The 21,102-nt window shown below is 36.9% G+C and overlaps 1 protein-coding gene across 1 annotated transcript in view; it reads left to right on the top strand.

The window, feature by feature from the left end:
* DOCK2 (dedicator of cytokinesis 2) overlaps positions 1–20,672 on the top strand; it is a 196,618-nt gene extending 175,946 nt beyond the window's left edge. Inside the window, exons 41-52 of the mRNA XM_063348870.1 lie at positions 1,027–1,168; positions 2,858–2,939; positions 5,908–5,992; positions 7,497–7,583; positions 7,916–8,092; positions 9,436–9,519; positions 11,073–11,210; positions 12,683–12,810; positions 14,507–14,687; positions 16,178–16,298; positions 17,307–17,449; positions 18,814–20,672. Of these exons, the coding sequence (XP_063204940.1) occupies positions 1,027–1,168; positions 2,858–2,939; positions 5,908–5,992; positions 7,497–7,583; positions 7,916–8,092; positions 9,436–9,519; positions 11,073–11,210; positions 12,683–12,810; positions 14,507–14,687; positions 16,178–16,298; positions 17,307–17,449; positions 18,814–18,888 (1,443 nt within the window). The 3' untranslated portion in view covers positions 18,889–20,672. The remainder of the gene's footprint in view (positions 1–1,026; positions 1,169–2,857; positions 2,940–5,907; positions 5,993–7,496; positions 7,584–7,915; positions 8,093–9,435; positions 9,520–11,072; positions 11,211–12,682; positions 12,811–14,506; positions 14,688–16,177; positions 16,299–17,306; positions 17,450–18,813) is intronic.
* The last annotated feature ends 430 nt before the right edge of the window (positions 20,673–21,102 follow it).

The following is a 21,102-nucleotide window of genomic DNA, read 5'->3' as shown; positions in this document are numbered from 1 at the left end:
TGTTTTGTGTTACTCTTGAGTTTTTTCCTGAATGGTAACAGCTAGTTGATATCTTAGGACACTTATGCTAAGTTTGAACTGTTTTCATTAAACGGACGTCTATATACTGAGTCTAGTCTCTCCGTTTGCTTTACTTTTCTCCATTTTTTACTACCATGTGTGAAATCAAGAATCCAGAGGGTCTGTTTTTTCAAGAAACCTGCCGAACTTAGGAAGTCATGCACAACTGGCTTATGCTTTAGTTTTTTAAAAGATCATTGCTTTCTTTTAAGCACAGTAGCGCACGTTTCCAGAGCATACAACTAACCTGAATATTTGATGTTTTCTGGTAGAAAAAAAATATCTTTTCTTACATACTACAATGAACATAATAGCTCTCCTCACATTTGAAAACCAATGAAAGACCTCTCTTTCCCAGTTTTAAGGGCCAAAGTTGCCTTGAAAACACTGGAAAAACAGTGAAAGTATATGCTAATATTAAACCAAAGGACACATGTACCTCTTGTTTCTGGTGTTATACAAGTATCCTGCTAAATGAAGCAAACTGAACCACAGGTGACCACATTTGGGGTTAGACTGTGTCATAAATGAGGACATTTCATAATACCAAGGAGAAGGAGCAGGCAGGGGAAACCTATATGTTGGTATTAGAAAGATGTGAAACCTGGACCCAGAACATATTTGAAAGGAAATCATTTTACTTGACAGACAAGAAAAAAAAGGAATTTCACTAGTTTTACCTCCCATTCTGGTTTTATTGTGCTCTACAGGAGCATCCTCAGTGGTGATGCCAGTTTATCTTCCTTCTGTCCAGCAGCGTGACGTAGGGTCTCTGGAGAGTCAGGGCTGCATTCCAGCACCTGGTCAAAATGGTGTCGTGCTTTACAGTTAATTAACATTCAGAAAACAGTAACACTCATTCCAAAATTTGGAGACCCCGTTGTGTCTTTGTACTTATAAACATGCATCTATAACTTCTGCCTCAGCATCATACAGCCCAAGAAACGAGCTATATGTTCCTTGCAGAACAAAGTATTCATCTATCGTGGGAAGGAATATGAGAGGAGAGAGGATTTCCAGGCACAGCTGATGAGTCAGTTTCCCAGCGCAGAGAAGATGAACACCACCTCAGCACCTGGAGAGGATGTCAAAAACTCTCCTGGTCAATGTATCCTTGAACACGTGGGACGTTACACAACGAATGCGCGTTGGGGAAACCTTGTTTTCTGCAATAATGTGGAACAATCATTTCCTAAAAAGGCTGAAAGTTTATTAATGTGGCAGCTCAGTTTGCAGTTTTACTTATATGTCCTGCATGTCTTTTTTGGTTTGTTCCTAAGGTGTTTGCTCCTGTTTTTCTCACAGTTCTAAGAAGTGTGTCTCTTTCAGTCATCATAGAATCATTTAGGTTGGGAAAGACCGTAAGGTTGAGCCCAAACATAAACCTAGTCCACCACGAAACCATGTCCCTAACTGGCACATCTCCGTCTTTTCAATACCTCCAAGGATGGTGACTCAGCCGCTTCTGTGGGCGGCCTGTTCCAGTGCTTGACAACCCTTGTGGTGAAGAAAATACATTTGAGTTCATACATGGTTTGCCTTTATTTTCTTCAAATGGCAAAACCAGTGATGAACACTTGAATTGGCCAAGTTTAAAGCAGCAAGTTGTCTATTACCTCACCTTCCTAGCTGTTGTGTCTGGATATTAAATTCACGTCTTCCTTGAACATTTTCCTGACTGGCACAGCACTTGGGTATCACCTTTATTTTTTGGCAACATAAACATGCCTTATGTCACTCTTGGAAGTTTTCCTAGGAAAATTAGCTGATAAATATCATTAACCATCTTTTAGAATGTGCTAAATGATTCTTCTGATGAAGTACTCTAACAGTTGCTTGCACGCATTATCTTTTTCTTCATGTTCTGATTTAAGTCATTACTGGCTGAGCAGATATGAAATCACCTCATTGTATCAGATACTTTTTTTCACGTGTTGCTTTTCCTTTATTAATTGTCAAGGTAACATTGTAACATTTCACATGTTCGCTTGAGTCTATTCTGCTGGAACTGCTGGAGGAGAAAAGGAATACTGCTTTCTTCTCACACTGTTGGGACTGAAGCAGAGAGTATACAGAGTATACAGACTTGTCTAAAATAGTACATGAAGCTTGAGAGCAAAGCTCTGATAAGTCTGTCTTGTGTCTTAACTATTTATTTTTTTTTTGAGATGATATGCTTCAGTCCTTTCTCAAAGTAGAATTTGCTCAAGTCTATTTGCAACTAACAGGAGATATGCACCACTTAGGCACTTAAGGAAAAGCTGCAGAATCTAACCAGAGGGCATGAGTTTCCAATACACTGAAATATGTAAGAATATGATATATTTAGTTACAAATACACTACTCAACTTAAAAAATAACACTTTCATAGAAAAAGGAAATCTTGGGTAAAAGGGCTGCTCAATTACAGATTTCAAAGATGAAATGCTAAACATCATGACATTATGCATGCCGAAAGCTAAATAGTGAAAGTGCTAACATCAGATGTTGTTGATGTTATTTTTGTGAGTTAGCTGGGCTTTAAAATTTAATGAATGATTCAGTGTGATAAATTCAGCTAAAGATATTCAAGCTCAGTAAATAATAAAAATACACAGTTCAAAATTAATATTAATATATATTCACTGGTTACTACTGGCAGATTTTTCCTTTTTTGGCCAAGAAAGCTCCACAAATGAACCCTGCACGTTTTTCATCAGGAAGTATCTTTTTTTTTTTTTTTAATAAAATTTCTCCTGCAGTCTACAGTATTTCATACTGATACTTCATAAAATGCCCTTAACTTTCACAATTTCAGATATCCAGTGTTTTACAGTGCAACCAGTCCTGGAGGAGCAACCTAGATTCAAAAATAAGGCAGTACCTGATCAAATTATAAAGTAAGTGAATTTCTGTAACAGATAATATAATGAAAGTCAGTCCATATTGCTAAACTGACAGCCTTATTTTGTGAACTCAGTCAATTGCCCATGAACCTTAGAGCTTTTATTGTCTTAGTTTACTGACTTAGGTCATCTACCCATCTACGACTTAAGAAAAAGCATATGGTTACAGGGTGGGAGGCGAAATCCAGGCTTTGGGTCCAACTTACTAAGTTTTCAACGCAGCTTCTTAGACAAGTGATGGTGAGAGGGCTTTTAAAGTGACTGGCAGTATGAGAATGGTTGAGTTGAAGGCTCTGGTACACCAGAATCGTGTTATGATTTACCTTGCCAAGGGCAAAACACATAGTGGCAAAGTGGTTTCCATTGATACTATGGTCCAGATTTTGTAAAGGAATAAAGGAAATGAATTGTACAAAGTCTTCTAAGAACAGACTGGATAACATTTCCAAACTCCTACCCCAACGTAGAACAGGTTGAACTTATTACATGCTTCTAAGTAAGTGTTCTGACTACATGTGTGAAAAGTGATGGTTCATTCTAATAGCTGATGCCCAAACTGCATACAGTACCTACTGGAATACTGGCTGACTTCAGGCTTGTGAGATTTTCAGCTCCAAATCCATCAGTATATAAAAGGGGATTATAAGAAAAAGAGACTTTTTCCCAAGGCCTGTAGTGACAGGATGGGGTGCAATGGTTTTAAACTGAAAGAGGGTAGATTTAGATTGGATATAAGGAAAAGATTCTTGGCTGTGAGGGTGGTGAGCCCCTGGCCCAGGTTGCCCAGAGAGGTTGTGGCTGCCCCATCCCTGGCGGTGCTCGAGGCCAGGTTGGACGGGGCTTTGGGCAACTTGGTCTGGTGGGAGGTGTCCCTGCCCAGGGCAGGGGGTTGGAACTAGATGATCCTTAAAGGTTCCTTCCAACTCAAACCCTTCTGTGATTTATATGTTGCAAATATGGTCAATAAAAGCTGTTGCTTGTCACTAACACCTGAATGAAAAATTTCAAGATAGTATTTGTTAGCTTGTAACTTAAGGACAACAAAAAGTATAAGCACCATCAGTTAAGGCAGGCCGTATTTTCTGCCTGTTCTTGTCAGAACCTCGTGAAAGCACAAGGTATGGCTGTATCTCCCCAACTGAAACAGGTTTAAACAGGCATCTTAAGCTAAATTTTCTCCAGGTAAACTGAGGCATCTGCACTTTTAATGTAAGAGAGGCTTTGCAATGCCTCCTCACTTAAACAAACAAGCACTCAGACTAAAGCCTTTAACAACACTTGTATTATGACTTTCCAAAAAGAGACTAAGGATAGAAGGCTCCTTGCTGTCAGCTGAGATGAGTTCATTTCTAACTGCTCCACAACTGGATTCAAACCAGATGTCACCTTTGTCAGCAGCCTTCTGGTTAGAATCAATTGCAATTGATTCAGAGTGGAAAAAGAAGACTTGCCCCCCACATACACCAAAATAAATAAAGCAGATACAAACACAGGTCTTGTACTACAAGATTAAAAATAAATAAAAAAATAATCAACTGTGGTCCTAATTTCAACTTGAATTCATTTCAAAATCATTAACTGAAATATAGCTTGTAAGTCTGGTCCTGTTTGACTAGATTTCAGTGTAATGCCAGCCACATTTTGAACTTCTAAGAGTTTTATGTAGTGAAACGCACCACAGAAAGTACAATCTCTTGTCATATGGGAGACGTTTTAATTGATTGTCTCAGCTGCAGAATTCAACCAAACTGCTAATTTCATCTGGTCTTAGATTTTTATGAGTGTACTTTATTGGGCATTTAATTTTTAGTTACATTAGTTGATGGCAATGCATTTATTCTATCAAAGAGCTTCAAAATATCTGTCCTTTCAGATGGAACTGCATAAAGTGATCTGACTCAGTATGGCACTGTTTTCCTTTTTCTTTTCTTTATTGATGAAGATAATCGTAGTAGTTTGGATCAGAAATCATAGGTTCCTATGAGCTAACAAACCAGAAGTTTGCGTAGCTCAACTGTTTCGGGTCTTGCCATTTATTTATTTCTCTAGCTTCCAAAGCATGGCTTGGTTTTACTCTAAGGTATTTCTGAGATATTTTTTTGCTCTGCAAAATTAGCTTTCACTGAACATGGCTTTAAATTTAATTCGTCTTTAAAACAAAAACTAAAAACCAAAAGGAGAGATTTTTCTGTGGACAGCAAAATACTTAGCCAAAATTGGGCAATCTCTGTTCTTTCAAATTAGGCGGTGCTAAAAGCCGAGTGGTTGTTAATTTAGTGGAAATACGTGGTCACAGTGATTGAGAATGAGTCAGTAGCCAAATAGAATAGACCACAACATGAATTTGCAATAGATTCTTTACATCGATGTCCCCCTCTACAAGTGTTTATATGCAGTTTCTTATCCATCACAATAAATTGTTATTAACGGCTTCAAATCTGTAGTTTATTGAATAACTATTGTTTTGCATTGTAAGCAGAATTTTTAGACGTGGTTACACGGGTTTGGCATGCACCATGGATGAAAAAACCCATGTATTTCAGTCCAGGTGAATATATCTGCTCTGTTCAGTCAGTTATTTTTAACAAAATATATTCCTTTTGTACCCCATTAATAAAGCAAGCGAGCAGTTTGCATGCCACAGCAAGAATACAGGAAAGTAAAAATATTTTCTACACCACCTTCTTTAGGTTTTAAGATTAATCCGGAAGTTCTGGAGTTTTTATACCTGGAAATTATACCCTGTCACAAGCTGAAGCTTAATACTTTTAAAATACTATGTGTTCAACCTGATTTATAGATAAAGGAGTTGTCTCCTAAGTTTTCAGTAAAGTGCTTTTTTTTCTGAGCAGTAAATTTGCTTTTAATTAAAAACTCAACTGACTCGAAATATTTCACTGTGATAACAAGACATAAATTTCTCAATTCTGTATTTTACAATAGTCTTTTTTAAATCTTTCAGTTTTTATAAGTCCAATAATGTGCACCGGTTCCACTATTCGAGACCAGTCAGAAAAGGATCTGTTGACCCTGAAAATGAATTTGCTGTAAGTAAATGAATGACGGGGTGATGGGTGCAGTTCTGGTAGCTGTGACTGAATTTGGATCTAGATCCTTTCATAGTTTCAGATTACTCATTACAGACATCCTAACTTTAGCATCTGGTCCAAAAAACCACAAGATTTCTCTGTTTTCGGCACTACTCCTATGTACTTAGTGATACATCACTTTCAATTGCAGGTAAACATTATGTGTGAAGCACTAGCATTTTCTGGTACAGATTTTCATGATGAAACAAGATGACATGTAAATAAATATCAAATGGTTTCCCTCTTGTAGTTTACAACACTTTTGTCAGCTGCCAGCTTGACAATGAGAGGTGTGTGTTGTCTGCTTTCATCAGTCCTGTGAAATCTTGACAGACTCGAGAGCTACCTATGTCATTTTTATTCCCATGCATAATGGTGTAATGCTGAGAAATAGTCTGCGTTGTTCAAATATTCTAGGAAATCTGCAACACCATAAATTATTTTTCAATGTCATGAATAAAAATGTGGTTAAGTTTCTATATTTTAATTTTACAGATATCAGATATTTTATAGTTTGTCATGAAAACCAGACCATCCAGTCGTTATGGCTACAGCTGTGCTCTTGGGATACTGATAGGAAAAGCCATTTATTTCAAAAATGTACGATTTCAGTTATGTGCCTGCTGATCAGTAGTGTCAACAGTTCCATGTAAGGAGCTTCTGACCTGCTTTCAAATTAAATGCTTCAGATGCAAACTCTACCCTGACATCCCAGCTTTGCACTGTATTATCAAGACTCATGATGCACACCAGCTTCCTTTGCAAACCGGAGAGTTTTGAAACCATTTATGAATATACCTTGAAATGGTTTTACATAAAATAATCATTAATATTTTCATTGCTGATGACAATAGATAATACACATACTTACTTCAGATAGGTGGAAATTGGGATAGTTGGAGTATGTCTTCATTGCATTCATTATTATGTTTCTCAGTACTGGCATTGTAGATGAGCTGGTATTAGTAACATAAGGAGCAGTAGGGTAAATGAACTAGTGGCATTTTAAAATACCAACAGCTAGTCTTGTTCAGAAGAGGATAAAGAAAAAAAACAAGTAAGAATGCTGGCAATTTATTATATGGCTATTACTGCTTTTAATTGCAGAAATCCGTTTCAAAAGTGGAGGGAGGAAGTATAATCTGGGTAGAGGTGAGAGTAGGTCATTGAGTCACAGTCATCCACTCTGTAATGGCAAAAATAGGAATAGATACTAAAAGATTTAAGGGTAATTTTCTTTCTCTGCTTTGTGCAGGCTTAGTGCCTGAAGATGACCTAATCTGAAATCAGAAAAATGATTTGTGCAAATTGCTGTGCTAGACTCATTTTGCAGTGTCTTTTTATGCAAAAATGTGCATATGTTTTCCATCTACATTCTTTTTACTCTGGTGTTTCAGAAGGCAGAAAAGATTAAAGTTTAAATACTGAAGTATCATTTTCTCCCTGCTGTCTTTTTTAATAGTCTATGTGGATTGAGAGAACATCGTTTGTTACAGCATACAAACTTCCTGGAATTTTACGATGGTTTGAGGTTGTCTCCATGTCGCAGGTGTGTATTAACATGCAAAGAACCCATAAAGCATACATCTATATGAATCCTCATGTACAAAATAGCTGGTAAATGTATCACACAAGGCTATTGTTATTTACTTACTTTTATACATATGAAACACTTATTACTTATGTTTTATCTTTCTGCTTCTGGGATCAACATATCTTACATCTGATTTATAGTTTCAGGGCCAAGCCCTAAGAGAATTTAACAAGTCTGTATTCGTTTGCTGTATTGTAAGAATGTTGTTCATATACATGAAGTTTTATAAAACCAAAAAGACCTTTTTATCTCTTTATAAACTTTAGAAGTCTTTTGTTTCTTTATAGGCTACAATTAGTCCTTTAGAGAATGCTATTGAGACTATGTCCACAACGAATGAAAAAATTTTGATGATGATTAACCAATACCAGAGTGATGAGAACCTTCCTATTAACCCACTTTCTATGCTTCTGAATGGAATCGTTGATCCAGCTGTTATGGGTGGCTTTGCTAAATATGAGAAGGTAAGAGCTTTTAAGTCAATGCAAAGAACATATTCAAATATATTATTTCATAATCCTCCTACATCATTTGTTCCAAGCGTCAGTGGAATGTGGGCTGGGAATATGAAAGCCATAACTCCACTGATTAAGAAATCCTCATATCCTGGTCACATCTGTCTTTGAAAGCAGAAACTTGCAAACTAGAGTAACTGAAGCTCAATATTAGTTGCAGTCTTGAGGGTTCTCATATATATCTGAGACAAGATACCCCTTCTGTAGTGAAATAGGCTCTCACACATCCAAAGGTTTAGTCTGAAGTAAATGAGTGATGATTATCTTACAGTAGGTCTGGAGTATTTAGATGTGGGTTATCGAATAAACCGTCATCAGGTTTTCTTAGTAACTGTGGCCATTCTGCATAACGGGTTTTGTTATTAAAAAATGGGAATACAAATAAAAAAAACGTTCTGGCAATACATGGAAATTGAATGTCTTGAAGAACTGAACTGTAGAAAATTTGTCCCTAAGGCCACCTTGTGAAGGCAGGGCGGGGAAGAAGGCGGGAATGTTAAAAACTCATATGAATTTAAATTCTAAATTATTAATTTTTAAAGTTTTGGATGAAAATGAATGTGGGGTTAACCCACAGCTGTAGAGCTCTATTATTTCTGTCTGCCATTTCCTGATGAAAATCATGTGCCATGCTCCGTGAGCCCAGCATGTTGGATAGACTCAGACAATACTGAAAAGATGCCATATATATACGTATAGATGTACATGCATAAATTATATGCAATAAGCATGACATATTCTGGAGGAGTATGACTTATGCAACGTTAGTCCTAATGTACCATTTGATTAGATATTTGGCAATCGTGGACAAATAGCTACGTTCTTCTTTTGTACCTGGGGGACAAAATCTTGGGGCAGCAAAAAGCAGCATGTATGTGATACCTGGCTCTGCTTATGTATGAAAGAGTTCCGTTTCTTTATTGTGTAACACTGGCTAATCACAGTAAGCAGGATACTTGAATAAAATGATCATTTATCAGTGGAAATCACAGTACTCCAAATTTATGCCCTTTTAGTTTCAGTGCAAGCTTAAAAAAACCAAACAGTAATTGGGTTTCATAGTAAGGGTCTTAAACTCTGAAGCGTTGGATAAAGACTGAATATCTTTTAAAAGAGCACCTCAGTTCTCAACTGATATAACAAGGAATCATTACTAGCAGCATCTGCTATAGAAGCACGTGTGTATGTGTTGTCTCGCTTGATGACCAATATTATGGTCACCAGCTGGAGCAATCACTGACTTTTTACCTGTTGAAATGACGGACTGAATTATTTTTTTTTGTCTACCGAAGGCTTTCTTTACAGAAGAATATATCAGGGACCATCCAGAGGATCAAGAAAAGCTGAATAGACTCAAAGATCTAATTGCGTGGCAGGTAACTTCTTACTGACAGCAGCGCTCTGAGGCTTTACGAGCTATTCCTTTTTTCTGTTTTTCTGTTCCTTTCTAGCAGGAGAACATAGCATTTAGGTGATTGTGTCATGTTTACTGTGTTTTGGGGGGTTGGGGTTTTGATTTTTTTTAGGTTTTTTTACCCCAAACATTAATGCAAAATAGCTAAAAGTCAATGGTGAAGCAGATAGAGAAGGTTACTGTCAGAAGGGTAGCTGAAAGTATATTGCATAAATCTCATAAATCACTATCTTCAAAGACTGAAGAGTAATGAAATGTCTTTATATTTTTAAAGAGCAGCACTACAAAAGTTGCTCTTTGTGAATATGTTTATTATTAATTAAACAGCATGTCAAAGTGTGCTGTCCGTTATGTTTGAAGATAAGATTTGTTTTGTTTGCTTTTAACTGGATGATATTGCACTGATATAACAGCCAATATGATAGTAGCAATATAAAAGCAAAGGAAAGCATTGTAGGGAAGAGGGGTTAGGAAGGTAGTACTACTATCATATTTGTTTCATTATAAGATTTTTTAACTATTATTTTATTGTAGTTGATAAGCAAGCCATTCCTTCTGACAAAGGAGAGGGATTTTTTAGGAAGTGCAGGGAGGTATTTAATGAACGGATAGACTTTTTCCTAATCTTTTTATCAGGTGTTCTCCTTTAAGGGACTACACTACACCTACACTTCCCCCACCCCCCTAGTTTTTAAAAACTATTGTTATGTACCTTATTTCAACTCTAGTGGGAAGAATCAGAGCTCTCAACCTCTTTGGTTACTTGTCACTGACCCCAGCCTAAAGGATAAGCATCAAAAAAGAAAAGCGCAGGGGTAAAATTGAGCAAAGTCAGATTTCTTAGTGCAAGCTGCCCCTATTCATGGCTTGATTCGTTCATTTTTGTATTGAAGCATTATCTTACTGATTTTTTCTGGAGATGTGGGGAGTACAGAAGAAGTCTGCAGAGTAAAATCAAGGGAAAGGAAGAGGTCACTTCCAGTAACCAGGCATTAGCATATTAAATTGCTGCAGGAGTTGTGGAAGTGATCACATGACTAAGCCCCAGTGCATTGATTTAAACCTTTCCCAGTCACTTAATCCTCCATTTGAAAGAGAAGAGTTTGAAACCACCTGCCTGGAATCCACTTGGGTATTTTTTGGTCCCTGCCTTCTCTCTTGTAAGCTATTGGAGGCACCTTCATAAGCAGGTAGACTAGTAGCCTAAGAATTTTTTAAACTGGCGCATGGTGTGTTAAAACTCATAAGGGATTAACGTTACAATACATAGAAGAGAGACTAGAGTCACTATGAGGCAGACAACGTTCTTTAAAAATTTACTGAGCAAGCCTATTTTTCAAGAGACCTTTCCATCTTGTACTTGCTGCTAAAAGCTGAGATCAACTGACAAATCTGTCTGCCAGTCACAGTAAGAGTTTTGCAGTTGACTTAGCACACATGCTAAATGGAGTTAGAGGGGTTGTCAGACCCAGTTTAATATTCTCATTTTTTTTTCTTTTTTCCTCCCTCTTCAAGATACCTTTCCTTGGGGCTGGAATTAAAATTCATGAAAGAAGAGTTTCTGATAATCTTCGTCCTTTCCATGACCGGATGGAGGAATGTTTCAAGCATTTAAAAGTTAAAGTGGAAAAACAATATGGAGCCAGAGAATTGGTATTGCTCTCCTTTTAATGTCTCCTGCAGTTTCTCTTAATGCACATCTTGTTCTTCTAAACAAAAACATTCACTAAACTTTTGTTGCCTGTGTGTTTTCTTGTGATCTGAAGGTAGTAGGACCTGAGTTTAATAGTCACAGAGTTAATTCAATTCTCTGATGTATTGAATATTCCTCATTCTGGAAGATGTACAGTATTTTATTATGTCTATTAAACTTGCAATTCTTTACTGCTTTATTAAGGAAGTAAAAGCAAATTCTCATGTTTCTCCTCTGTAATTTTTCTTAGTGGTTTAGGGCTTTGATCTGCAATTGATGTCTCCCTTTGCTAGCCACTTCCAGCTGTGTTGTGAAGTAAAACATATCATGTCTATAATACTATAAATATTAGTTGAGACCAAACTGAAATATATGGGAATTGAAGGATACATTCTAAACACAAACTCTCCAGACAATTCTTGAATAAAATAGTCTATCTGAGGTTGTGCAGGCTGGCCAGAATGATGATGGCTTTTTTTTTGTGATTAAACACCAGTTGCTTTGGAAATTATTTCATGTTTTTACTTTCAGCGTTGATGATTTTATAACAGCATTTATTTCTTCTGTTACAGGGGGAAAAGTAGCAAGTTTCTAAACTAAATTTTGGCTGTTGTGCTGTGTTACACATCTATATGATGAAAATTCTATATATTTATCTCAGTATGATTGTCTTATTTTCAGTCCCATGCCATCATCCTTGCAATAGTAGAGAGGCTGTAATCCACAGTTAACAGTCTTGCCTAATGCTTGAAACCTTCAGCACTCTTACAGATCAGAACTTAAAAAAACCAACCTATTTAAAATTTTGCAAAAGCAGAGAATGTTCTTTTTACCATGTCTGACTCTGGTGGCTGGCCTGAGCTTTTTTATTAAAAGAAAAAAAATGTTATGCAGCTATTGTGCCTTTATCACAAGATTCTGGCCATTCAAAGGATGAGCAGCATATAAACTCATTGCATATAAACTCTGCAAAACACTTGAAAATAATTTTTGAAACTACAAATGTTTCCAAGTCTTCTAGACATCAGAGTCATAGTGAGAAATGACATCACAAGCAAAATATTTGGGAATTCGGCATATGAAATTACATGTATATTTTTAATATTTTTCTGGATAACCAGAACAAACCCCTGTGATTTAATATGAAATGTTTGTTTTAAAGTTGTTCATATCCTGTTCATAGGATAGAAATTGAAGTAGGCTGGAAAAGTAGTTTATGGTATGCACATACTGGGAAATTCTGAAAAACCTTGAGAGGTCTTAGAGTGCATCCAGACAGAAGAAACAATCACAGTAATTAATGGTAGCAAATAATTTCTTTCATGCCAAATGTTAAAACATTTGTACTCTCTTCAAGAACTAGTGAAAAGAGATGAAATGAGGTTCACACAAAGTTTTTTGATAGAAAATGTTTCTCTTTTTCATCCTACAGCCAGATTTTGATGACAAGAGAGTAGGACGGCCGAGATCAATGCTGAGATCCTATCGTCAGTTATCAGTTATTTCACTGACTTCCATGAATTCCGACTGCAGTACTCCAAACAAAATTGTTTCTGAAAGGTTGGTTCTGAATACAATACAAATTTTCTTCCAGTCCTGGTTTTTAAACAGTTTTATGGGATGAAACTAAAAGACAAAAAAAAGGTATTCAAGGATAAAGACCACTTGCAGTCTTTTCAGATTATGCCAAAATTATTTTTACCTGTACCTAACATTTCCACCGGGTTTAAAGTTACAGTATTTCAACCTTAATAGACAAAACATACTCAAATCTGTCTGAAAAAGTGGCATTTAATTTTCAGGAAACAAGTATTTTTTAATTTAAATGACACTTCAGAAAAAACACAAAGATTTGGGGGGTTTTTGCAAGTTGCTCTTTATACTGAACTTAATTAGCATCTTTATGCTTGTATGAATTGGGGGGGAAGAGGAAAGCCTTTACAAATTTAAAAGCAAGGAGGTGGAATGTTTTAGTAAAGCCTGTAGTGATGTGAAATGCTTTGCCTAATATGCTTTCTTAACTGCGTGGCAAACAAAATCTTTTTAAGTTTGAGAGATCCGTTATAGGTCTACTGATTAGCCTTTTCATCCACAAATTCTTTTGATCACTTTATAAATTATCCTTTGGGCACACGGAACTTGTTCACAAACAAGGCCCATATAAAGTAGATGTTGCTGAGCAGTGTTTGATTGTGGGCTTTTTTGTGATTGTGATCTCCCTTTTTGAGTAGTTCAGTTTTAAACGGTAAAAAGTCCAAAAGTGTGTGACCCTAACTTGGAACTGTTTCTTTTTAAGATACCCCTCTATTAATGCATCTTTGACTGCCAGTTCATTGTTTAACAATTCTTAATTAAATTTTTTGAGTTGTCTAACAAACGTGTAGCATCACATGTTATGAGATGCTCTTCCTGCCCTTCAGCTTCCACTCCAGAAGGGTGTTATCACACAAACATGATTTATGGCGTGTCTGCCAGCCCCCTGTCTCTAATACAGCACGGCTGCTATGGAACCAGACAACTACACTTAAGCAGCTGAATTGTTCACCTAGTTTTAATTCTCAGGATTCTAATTTGTTTCTAGGAAACATGGGTCAACAAATTCACCATACTACTTGCTTTAATGGTTTTTGTTGTAAAATAAGTTGAGCCCCATGCTGAATAGGCTAATTCCATCAGCAGCGAAGGCAGTAAAGCCAGCACCAATTTCATATTTGGGTTTGTTTTGTTTTTAAATGAAAATAGCCCAATTTTTTAAACTATAAAAATTAGAGGAAGAGAAGGAGGGAGATTTTGTTTGTGTAGGGAGATTTTGGCACTGGGTACGTACATTGTTGTCCGATATGCTGAAATCAATAGGAGGATGCATTTAAGACATGAGAATAAATAGTAATACTGTCTTGCTTTCAGGACCATCATCATCGTGCATAAAGTTGCCATATGAGCTCTAATTCTGTTTAGTTTGGGAGTTCTTAAGCTAATGCACAAACCTTTAAGAAGGGATTTGCAATCATATTAATATTTTACGCTCTTTGCAACATTTTAAGACGATATCATACCTCCTGAAGGCATCTCATTTGCATCTACAGTTGCCAGCTGAAGCACATCATATACTTTTTGCAAACAGCTTGCAAGGCTGCATAGAAAGTCAAAGAAAAGGATGACCTGCATCTATATTTCATAGGGAAATGACATCAGAATACCGGTGGCTTTTAAAATATCACTCAGCAACTTGTACTTTTTTCTTTTGCTCCTGCAGCTTTGATCTGGAAGTAGTGCTACCAAAGCCAGTGAAAGCAGAATCAGAGGAGACTGCTCTGCAAATTAATCCTCACCCTGAAGTAAAGATGAGAAGGTCCAAAAAAAGAACAAAAAGAAGCAGCGTGGTGTTTGCTGATGAGAAGACAGCACCTGATATTTCTGTCTCTGACATGAAATGTGTATGTTACTGATTCGGCATAGTATTTCATAACGCATAAAAAAAGAGGACATTACTCCTTTGCTTAGGAAAAGAAAAATGTATCAGATAGAACTCTAGCTGTCATAAAAGGAAATACGCAGGATGCAGAGATGATCTGCCCTGCCATGAATGAAACCTGCAAGATGCTGAGGAGGAAACAAATCAGTGGAAAATCAGAACATCTCTACTCGCTTATGATGACAGATAGTATAGCCCTGAAGTTGCAAATTCTGAAGCTTGGTTAGCTTGAAATGAAGTACTATATTGGGGAGGGTTAAGCTAGCTTTCCTGCGGAGAGGCAATTGACTGTGCTGACATTTCATGGCAGCTCCTTGCAGTCAGGGCTATTTCAAAAGTGATGAGCCCTGTACGTTTTGTACCTTGTTATGGAACGCGCAGCTGTTAGGAATTGCAAGATTGCAAACAGTGTTCCTTAAATGGTGCCAGACTGAAGTTTGGAAGTACTGGCATCTCTCGCTCCATAGATCATCTGAGTGCTTTTATTGCACTGCTGGATCATTAGAATGACTTCTGTAACTCACAGTGGGCTTTCTTTTTTTTTTTTCCCCTAGTTTAATTCTCAGGAGACTTTTCTTCTTTTAGTATAAAAATAAATAATAAAAAACAAATTGAAAGATGTCCTCTTGAAATACAAGCCCTATCCAAATTAAAATGTCAGGCAGTAACAGATTGTTTAATTGCATGGAAAAGGCATAAGTCATTTGATCAAAAAATTTTTGGAGGAATCACCAAAGGGAAAGTGAATTCAGTAGAACGCTAAGATTCTTTTGGGAAACAAAGTAAAACTCGTGGAGGATTATGATTGTCTTACACTACATGTCCTCATCCAAAAGAGATATAAAGCACAGTCATGCTCTGAGAAGCATTAATATCTAAAAACAAGCAACACCTTTTGTCTTTTGATTAAATTAGATAACGCACCTGACTGTGGGAATCCCATTACATACTAAGTTACAGGATGTTCTTTTGCTTCAGAAAAATAGTGACAAGCGTCGCAGCAGCCGAGCTGGCTATGTTAATGCAATAGGGAAAAATGTTTTCAAAACTTCATTTTACTTTGCAGGTCACAGTCAGAGCAGGCTGATGGTATTGTTCCAAAGATATGGTAGGAATACCATCCTACAGTCCCAGATTAGAGTCTCTTCTAGCTAGCTTTTTTTAAGTAGTTTTTCTATCTAGAATGAGAAGTATTTATCTAACTATAAATCATCTTGCAAAATCATTACATATTTTTAGCTAGTATATAATATTATATGTGGACCCAGTTCTACTGCTTCTAGTTACTTTTATTGTTTACTCAGCAAACAATCCCATAAAGAACTCAGGTTAGGCATGATAGTTTGTTTATTAAGTATTTTCCATTATGCTTTTCTCAAAATATTATTTTGTTTAGAGATTTGTTTCTCATATCTCAGTTCATCATTAATGACTTTGTTTTTTACTAAACAGCTGTCAAGGAAATACGAGTTCATGAGTGACACCAACCTCTCAGAACATGCAGTAGCACCTCAGAAAACATCTGTCCTCAAGCAGATGAGTTCTGTCAGTCGTTCCATGCCAACTATCCCAGGTAAGCTGCTTACAGTAAGGTAAGAGTTTTGCACTTCTTTATTGCTATGTTAAGAAAACATAGCAGTAAAGGGTTCGCTCCAAGAGAGCAGGTAGCTCGCTCTGTATGGCTCTGTGCCTCTGAGACAAAGATACAAAGATTGTATCTGCGCTGCCTAGTGCTAGCTTCCAAATTCTAAAAGCGTTACTTCTGGAGCTCCGCATTTTGCTTCCTCATACGGTGTGGGCATTCCCCCTGCCTTGAGAGAGGCAAGGTTTATTCATCTTCCTTGCTTTGTAGGCTCTCGTTTGCAGAAGCAAGGGCTTTTGCAGTCTGCCCTCACAGCTGAGAGCAGCATTTGAAATGGGAAGAAAAGCTCTGTACTTTGCTTTGGCAGGCTAATGTCCCCAAAGGTTGCCCCATAGTAGGCTTTCAACTTCCGCTTTTCATGTCAGAGAGGAATCTCATAAGCCTTCCTCACAGGGAGAGGAAGAGGAAACAAGATAACATAACTGCCCCCTAGAAAGACTGACAGTTACATGACAGAGAAGGGGAAGGCATAACTGAAGGTGGAACTCAGTTCTAGGCCAAGGTACACAGAGAAAACGTGCCCTGTATCAATACCCTTTACCCCGTTTCTTCCATAGCACAGACCATTTCTTAGCTTGCCCTTCATCTGTCCCTCTCATTGTCCCTGTCTTTCCAGATGCCTGTAACGTATATTTAGCACAACACAAGAGACTGTTATGGCTCACTTATTTTCCATGTATTTTTCTATTTATCTGTTTTCTCTTCTTTGACTAGATCAGTTCGTTTATTTCACTGTTAAGTTTCAATGAAATGAAGCTTAGTGCTTCCCCATGGGGAATTTTTTACTTATTTTTGTATTCTAATGATACAGTTAGATTGAAAAAAGTCTCATATTTTTCTCATAATTGCAGTAGTTCATTATTTTGCATTTGCCTTTATCTTATGCCCTGACTCTCCTTTTTTGGTTTTGTTTTGTGCAACCAATGTTTCTATTCTAAGGATTAACTCTGTCCGTCAGCGCCGCGGCACCTGATGAAACAATTGCGTCGCACAGGTTGAGTCAACCAGTGTTTCCTTCCACCTCAGATGGTGACAAGAAAACCTCCAAAAAAAAGAAAGTGAACCAGTTATTTAAAACAATGGTAAGTTCTCTGTGTTTATGAGTGAAAAAAAGAAAGTGTTACATTTTCAAAAATTATATGTTCTGAAAATTAAGCCATTTTAAAATACCCTAAGATCATAAGTTAAATTCTCCTTTTTTTTGCGTGTGTGTTTGGTTTTTTTTCTTACTTCTGTCGTCAGAGAGAGGGGTGAAAGCTCTACCGGGAAGCAAAAATTTGCTTCTGGCTGTGCTTTCTGGCGTAGGGATGTACATCTTAGTGTGTTTAAAAGGCAGGCTCAGATGTGCAGTTCTGCACCTGTACCACAAGAGGTCTCATTTGACCTACTGATTTTCTCTGATTTGCTTTATATAACATTTATTAGCAAATGAGGAAAGCAATTAATTCTTGTTCGATTTAATTACGTTGGGCAGTTAGCACTAGCATCGGAGTACGGTAAGCATAGCATATATGGCAAAACATGCACAGAGTGAGTCCATTACTGTTGTCGGAGATGCTTATTTGAAAGTAGAAATTGGCTTGCACTGGAGTCATTAATGTTGCTCAGAAGAGCTTGCCTTCCATTTGCTGATTTCTGTGGAAATTTCGCCAAATTAAAACCATTGAATTTAATGTAGTGTTGGAAATAAAAAAATGTATATTCAGTACAGATATTAAGATTAAAAAGTTTTAAAGTTTTCCTGTTTTTCAGGTAGTGGGAGGGTGATATTTCATGCAGATGCTGGTAGCTACTGATGTGCACACTGAATAAGTTACATGTCAACTCTTTGCTCATCAAAGCAAAGGTTGATTTTTTTTTTAATTATTTTTTTTTCTGGTGTATAGGTTTCATTTTCATCCATTAGTTTCTGCAGTCTTTTAAAAAATATAGATAGTGCCTTCAGGGACCACAGAGCAACGCTTAAGAAAATGTCCTAAATGCAGATGTGTTCATAATCATATTTTTCTGGTAGGAACAAGAATAACCTATTAATTTGAAGTCTGTAGGGTTTCACATATTTAATTTATCACATACTTGTTCTTTTCAAACCCAGGAGTAACAGCTTTTCATGGTGATTTCATCCACTCACATTTAAACCTAAATAGCATATAAAATAAGGAGGACAAAACGTCCTTTTTTAAAAATTTGAAAAAGGACTGAATAAAGCTAGAAATCCATTTGTATAGTGCTTCCACAGCATGACTGGAATCATGTTGACAAGTTTAAATACAGGTTTATGGTTTTGCAGGATGGAGAAACTAACTCAAAATACCCTGGAATTGGTCAGCATCTTTTTTCTTTAGCCATACCTTAAGGCCACAAGCTAGTAATTAATACATATATTACTGAATCCAATACAGTAGTAATTTTAACATATGGCATACTGTTCCTGTTTTTTTTGCAGCGCATTTCCAAAGTTCTGGAAGATGGAAAGCAGTCTGTGGAGCAGCATTTCAAATCCTCATCTACAGATCTGTAATTCATTCCGTTACAAGACCACTTCTCAACCGAAAATATTTATGTATACATGTATACCTTATTTTAGAGCACCGTCTTCTCTACAGAAAGGCAGTGATAACACAGATGGCTAACTGAGACTATGAACACCAATATTCATGGGCTCTGATAAGTTACTTGTAATACAGGTATAGGAATAACATTTGAAGAAAATACTACAGGCTGTGCCCACCAGGATGTGGAAAAGAAGTTTATTGAGCCTCTGGTGATACAGGTCAAAGGGCATTGTGTGGTCCCTGGTGACAAAACTTGTTCCTGGGAAGAATGATGTATTAAAAGGCCATCTGCAATGCTTACCGTATACTGTAAGTCAGATCCTGTTCTTTTCAAAGAGCACAGAAGTTATCATTATGTGTAGCTTGTATAGACACACTCCAGCTATCTTTGAACTATTGCTGGCAGGGTAGTCAAGGCAACAGATGGCTCAGCACAAAATAGCCACTGATAATTTACTCTGTGGCTGTAGCTGGATTTACAGTCCTCAGATCCCTCTGCTGCTCCCACCACACTGCTTGGTATCCTCAGTCTTTCTCAGGGTGATCTCCATGACTCTGACACCATATGCCTGAGTTATTTTCAGAACAGCGGCTATTATGTTGAAAACATGTGCAGAAGTTTATTTACACGTGTACAAATTGATATGACATCCAGCAGCATGATAAACAAAAGCTGTGTTTTCTGCTGTTCATCAATAAAATGTTAAAAATGTATTTTATTTGCCTTGAACCTTTCTCCCTGAAATCTCTAGATATCTTTGTATATAAGGATATATTCTTACTGACAGTGAATGGGATTCTACAACTCCAAGTTTTATGCTTTCAAAATTGATTTTCTGTGTCTCTTCAACTCATGAGTTAGAGTGGGAAGATAACGCCTTATTGGCGTGAAGCTAGACAGCACTGCAGGTCAGCATCTCAGGGTTTTTTTATAACCTGTCAGTTCTTTCTAAAGGCAAGTGTGTTATCCAAATATAAAGGATTCCAAAAAGCAAATAATTTATTTCTTTCTCTCATCCCTTTATGTTTCAGACACCTACAAAAATTTATATTCATTAAATAAAATATGATCATGTATAGTGTGAATGGGAGAGACTGGCTTTGTTGCCATTTATATGAATATGGGAAAGACAAAGAGGTTGAAATTATTCCTTGATGAGTGGTTGAATCAATGGAAAGACACCTTCAGTTCGTTCTAAGTTTGTTCTATTTCTATTAACACTTTTACGTTCGGCATGAATAATTTATTTAATGAATTTAGACTCTATTTGCAAGTTGTCAACGTGAAGCTGTTTTCTACAAAAATAATTGACGATGGTTTTCTGTGAGAAATTTGAAATATTTGCCATTGGAACTAATACTGTGCCAAGAAATACTTTTCACTAGAATAACCATAGACAGAAAAACAAAATGAGTCCAGTTTTAACACTAACCACGGTGTTTGTTGGCATGGATACTGATTTGTGTCATTTGCTTTTCACAGCAACTTGACAGTGCTTCTGAGGAAGCACAGAGGAAGAACGAGGCTTTTCTAGAAAACCAGCTCAGCAATAGAGTAGGTTATCTGTGAGTGGGAGAAAGTGAAAGGTTGAGGAGTGCACGTTTAACGTCTTGCTGACCTGGGGGAAGAAGAGGGAGGGTACCCAGGTTGTCCTTCAATATTATTTGCAGATACATTGAAGAAAAATTGATATAGCAAAATAAAAAGTATTCTAAAATAAAAGGTTTGGTTCTACTGGGAACAAGTAAGAAAAGGATGATTTAGCAACTGTTTAATCTTTGTAAAGATACCTGTTAAAGGTTATCTTTTGCTTATTGTATCTTGCAGTTCTGTTTTCATATGAGAGTGGAATAAAAGAGTGATACCTCAAGCTGTTATTATAAATTGTAATTAATGTACTGTGATTCTAAATAAAAAAAGTACAAAGAATGAAGGAAAGGAAGAGCCCAGAAACAAATACCGGGAAGGCAAGAGCACAATGTTTAAAGGAAGTTTAGTGATGAGTGTTTAGCTAGTGTTCACAATTCATGTGCTTTTTTCTGTATCAGAGTTTATTTCACTTCTCTTAGACATTCCAGATGGTTTGGACAGGAACAGGTTTTCTGGATTGCGTGGCACTAAGACAATGGCTGCGTACTGTGACCCTGTAGTAAGTAATGTTTAACATGGGGTAGGAAAG

Source organism: Chroicocephalus ridibundus, chromosome 11, assembly GCF_963924245.1.
Source record: "Chroicocephalus ridibundus chromosome 11, bChrRid1.1, whole genome shotgun sequence".
NCBI lineage: Eukaryota > Metazoa > Chordata > Aves > Charadriiformes > Laridae > Chroicocephalus > Chroicocephalus ridibundus.
This window is presented reverse-complemented; position numbering and strand designations above follow the sequence as displayed.